Genomic DNA, 4,873 nt, shown 5'->3' on the forward strand with positions numbered 1-4,873 from the left:
AAAAATAAACTCTATGGCGAGGATGTTACGTCCTATGATTTTGACCGACTCAGGCTCAAAGGCATTATATCCCGTAAAGGACATTGTCTTTCCAAAAAACAATAAATGAGTAACAAGTTACACAAATACATATATGATCTAATCAAATTGTTCAATCAAAAAACATGAATAATAGTTCATTCAAATGGTTACCTGTATATTTATACAGTATGATATTCCTACTTCATGCAAACTCACTTAACTTGGGTGTTTTTGGAACGGATTCACTGCAAAAATTGAGGGAATGATTTAACCCAAATTTCAGAATCCTTTTTTTTGTAATATATTCCACACTTACATATTTGCGTAAAAAACACTGAAACATGGGTTGGGAACCTATGGCTTGAGAGCCAAATATGTCTTTTTCTTGAGTAGATATGACTCGGAGATAACATTTTCAATGTGCATATTTCTTCTATAGATCCATATCCAGAAAGCGCAGAGTCGAGATCAGGGCGTGCATAGAGACACCTTATCTTTGAGACACTCTATGATGAAAACCCAAAGAAAAAACTGCAAACACCCAAACACGGCAGCAAAGCACACAGAGCAATTTCATTGGGTAAGCGGTAGTGGTGGGCAGAATTATGCACATGGCACAGTGTGCACCAAAGTTAAAAATGTTAGTTTCCTCGTTTGAAGTAATTTGTGACATTTTTACAAAATAACTCTGCTCGCACCTTGTTTTGAAACCATTATTTATTAGGAAAATGATGGTCAAAATGGGCCTCAACAATCTTATGTAATTGCGAGAGTAAGACAAGTTTAAAGTAACATGTATATTTGTTTATATGGGACACAAACTGTGACATTGTTAATATTTCATACATTTTATCAAATCATCAAAGGAGAGCAGGTCTGGAGGTTTTGAAAAATGTTGCCTTAACATATATATGGCTCTCTCAAAAAAATAATGAAAAAATATGTATTTTGCTTTTTTTATTATCATTGACCGCTGCCCTAAAACATCATGCCAGTTAAAAATCTGATTTCTTAGACTATTGCAATGACTCGTCACTGCTCAAAAAAGATACTGCTCGATTGGCCGATAATCATGCTCATTTCAAGTTTTATTGTTTTACTTTTACAAGAAAATTGTAAATATTACAGCCATTATCGAAATGCTCTGCCTTGGGCAAGGGCTTTTCTTTGGGTTTGTTGACCGGTGCCCCAATCAGGAAGGATTATTGATTGACTCTCATCATTTTTGGTTTTGAGGCACAAATCATTGAGGGGCACTCTTGCAACTTAGATAATGTTTGAGGTACTTCCTGAAACACTTGTCCCTCACGCCGTATATAATGGGACTGATCACGCGGGGCAAGATCTGCACAATGATATAGCAGGCAAACAACGAGTCTGAGAAGTTCTTGGGGTACCAGCGGAAAAGAACAATTTTGACCAGAGCTTCTGCGTACATGGTCATACACAGCAGAACCTGAACACCGTGCAGGAGAATTGTCTTTCGAGCTTTTTTGGCATCCTTACTGGCGGTTTGAGCTGTGAACAGGATTTTAAAGTACAGGAGGAAGATGATTAACCACACCAGGACCAGGTACACGATGTAGGTAATGTCTCGTTTCTGAGTCAGAATTGGACTGGGGAAAACAGTCTCTCGGAGGCAGAAAATTTTAGAGGAAAAAAACTTTTTAGGTTCAGTCGATAGTGTGAAAAGGAGATCTGGAAACGTAGAGATGATGCTAGTGATCCAAATCAAGGCGATGAGGAACAGGGTCCTTCTGACCGTGCAAATGCGGGCATAGTGAAGCGGAAGACACACGGCCACGTAGCACTCGGCCACCATGCAGGCGAGATTAAGCGGTGTGTTTTCAGAACATATAACAGCTATTAGGATAAAAGGGGCGCATACAGATGCTCTGATCTTATAGAGGATGTAACTGACGACAAACAGGATGATGCTCACGTTCATTTGGAGCATGTCATTCACGACAAGGTGAAAGAACAGGATGTAGCGAGGGTTCCAGTAGAAGATCTGCAGACAAGATTATACAAAAAATGTAGTATTGTCCAATTTACAAAATTCTGTTATGGGAAGGCTTTCTAAATTAATCACTCAAGAATCACTTGAGAGCAGGCAAGATAAACTCAGTTTGGCTCGGCAAAAAATGTCAACACCATATATTTAGCTTTGTTTTTCAGTACTATGCTGTATCACCCAGCATACATTTGTAGCCTACCCTACAAATTATAATCCCAAAGAAAAGGGATATTTTCTAACACATTTATTCACAAAAAAATGAAAACCTTTTTTTTTCAATTTTGGCATTGAATGTGTTGAGGCCAGACAAACAAAACAAACAGTGACAACCAGGTATGGAATCTGGTATGTAAAAGATATACAAACGTCTTGACCGATGCTTATTTATAAAAATAACATTGGTATGATAATCCATGTATTTTTGCCTAGTATTCAAATCAACATTTTTTTACTGAATGAAAGTTTTTGAACAAGGCACTAAATAATACACACTGTTCCTTTTACAACTTGTTCATTTTACCCGTTGAGTAAAGGCAGCATTACATCTTAACCAATTACCATAAACAAACTCAAATCGGAGCTATGAATAGAAGTATGCTTGTCCCAATTGTCATACTACTTTAAAAATAACAAAAAAACAAAACAAAAAAAAGACAGGCAATAATATCAGATCAAACTACTAGGCTGGGCCAACTGAAGCTGAGAAAATACTGCACATTTACTGCTTTCTAGCCGTGGGAAGAGGAGGTTTTATCTAATTATCAAACATATAACTTTTGAGACGCAGTGGTTAGCGCTTGTGCGGCACAGTTCATGTCATGGGAACCTGTCGTGGGTTCAAATCCAGCTCCAGACTTTCTGTGCGGAGTTTGTATGTTCTCCCCGTGCTTGCGTGGGTTTCCTCCGGGCACTCCGGTTTCCTCCCACATTCCAAAGACATGCATTTCAGGTGAATTGGCCGGTCCAAATTGTCCCTAGGTGTGAATGAGCGAATGAGTTGTCTGTCCCTGTGTGCCCTGCGATTGGCTGGCAACCAGTTCAGGGTGTCCCCTGCCCACTGCCCGATGATTGCTGGGATGGGCTCCAGCCCCCCCGCGACCCTACTGAGGATAAGCGGTACGGCTAATGAGATGAGATGAGATAACTTTTGAGAGTATCGAGCAAGGGACTTCCTTTTTTTTTTAGACACAAATTTCCGGCGGGCCGGATTAAATCCTTCAGGTTGCATCGCGGACCATATGTTTGACATGCCTGTCCTAGACACTTGGCTTGTATATACAACCCCTAGCAAAATGTATAGAATCACCAGTCTTGGATAAGTACCCACTCCTTACAATTTATTTTGTAGAACAAACTCAGATCAAAAGCATGAAAAAAATAACAAACTTTTTGATAAGTGCAACTCCTTGGCATTCAGAAACACTAAAAGAAATGAATAGAAACACTTTATGGTTGTCAGTAAATGCTACTTTTATAGACTAAGCACATAGAAAAAAATATGCAATCACTCCATTCTGGGAAAAAAAATGGAATCATGAAAAACAGACAAAGAAATAACAATCAAAACAAATCACTATTGTTTGCTCTTTCTGAGACATGGACTTGATGAGTGTCAAACAGTATTCTTCATCAATTTGGTTCCAGCTATTTTTGATTGCAGTTGCCAGATCATCTTTGCAGGTCGGAGCCATGCTGTGAACAGGTTTTCAATTGGGTTGAGATCTGGGCTATTTGCAGGCCATGACATTGACTGGATCTTTCACAGTTTTTGACCTGTGGCATAATACATTGTCATCTTGGAAAAAGAGTTAATCCTCCCCAAAGATCTTTTCAGTTAAAGGAATAAGAAAGCTGTACAAAATACCGGTACAAATAAATCAGGAGGAGGTTTTGTAATACATCGGAGCCTCCACAGACTCTGCCGCTATGCTGCAGGTGACCCTAGCTGAGCGTAAGAGGGGAGAGGTGGGGGACGGGAGGCCAAGAGCGGTGCTAGGAATCAGATGGACCAAACCATTTCAAGGCAGTGAGGTATTTCTGATGCTGTGTTGTTCACATTACTGTTTTGTTTTCCTTGTTCATCCTTTTTATCATATTTAAGCCTATCCGGTTCCTAATTAAGGAAGAGAGAGTTTTTAAAGCTTTTGGGGGTGCTTGGTTAAATTTCGAGATGCTTGAGCCTGCTCCCCAAAAACGTACTGGTTACACCATGTTGCAGACCGAAGCAGAACAAAACTGTATTTTACGAGAGAATGGCGTGGATTAAGTTGAGCGGCGTGGTTCCTTACCTGATGCTTGCAGAAAGTGTACACGAGGCCGACGTTGATGTAATTAATGGACAGTCCAATGGCGAGCACCACAACATTCTTGAGCACGGCTTTGCTGAATGAGTCTCTGTTTTCGATGGGTTGACTCCCGTTGGTTGCCGCCGCTACCACACTCATGTCACAAGTCAACAGACGTGCTACACAATCAATACAATCACATTTTGAAATTGTAACTTCAGAACAGGCGCAATTTATCTTCCCAAAGGAAACCAGAGGAAACCCACACCGGCACTGGGAGAACATGGAAACTCTGCACGGGAGGCCAGTAGCTGGAATTGAACACTGAACCTCTGTACCGTGGGCCTGACGTGCTAACCAGGCGCTATTTATACAATACATAATTATGTGAAATCTACTTCCTGTTTTCCTATCTTTTTGCAAGAAAATCTGTCATGTTACAAAATCTGTCTGTTACTCTCTGGTGCCATATCCTGGCTTCAAGTCATGATTGCAGCCTCAGTCAGCTCATTAATGATGCGTGAGCACACATGTGCATATCATATACGCG

At 40.3% G+C, this 4,873-nt stretch overlaps 1 protein-coding gene across 1 annotated transcript; it reads right to left on the reverse strand.

Annotated features, from left to right (window-relative positions):
• Positions 1 to 1,264: 1,264 nt before the first annotated feature.
• Positions 1,265 to 4,482, reverse strand: LOC148363559 (odorant receptor 131-2-like). The gene is made up of 2 exons (XM_088337316.1): positions 4,327 to 4,482; positions 1,265 to 2,032 (listed from the first exon to the last, which is right to left on the reverse strand). Exons 1-2 carry the CDS (start codon positions 4,480 to 4,482, stop codon positions 1,265 to 1,267), a joined length of 924 nt encoding a protein of 307 aa, XP_088193442.1.
• Positions 4,483 to 4,873: the final 391 nt, after the last annotated feature.

The sequence above is a fragment of the Urocampus carinirostris genome, chromosome 6 (assembly GCF_059441175.1).
Source record: "Urocampus carinirostris isolate Australia breed hairy pipefish chromosome 6, RoL_Ucar_1.0, whole genome shotgun sequence".
NCBI classification, from domain to species: domain Eukaryota; kingdom Metazoa; phylum Chordata; class Actinopteri; order Syngnathiformes; family Syngnathidae; genus Urocampus; species Urocampus carinirostris.

Excerpts from the sequence above, each read along its gene's own strand:
- LOC148363559 (XM_088337316.1), bottom strand. The coding sequence starts at position 4,482 with ATGAGTGTGGTAGCGGCGGCAACCAACGGGAGTCAACCCATCGAAAAC. Across the intron at positions 2,033-4,326 it reads ACACTTTCTGCAAGCATCAG|ATCTTCTACTGGAACCCTCG; the intron begins GTAAGGAACCAC and ends TCTTGTCTGCAG.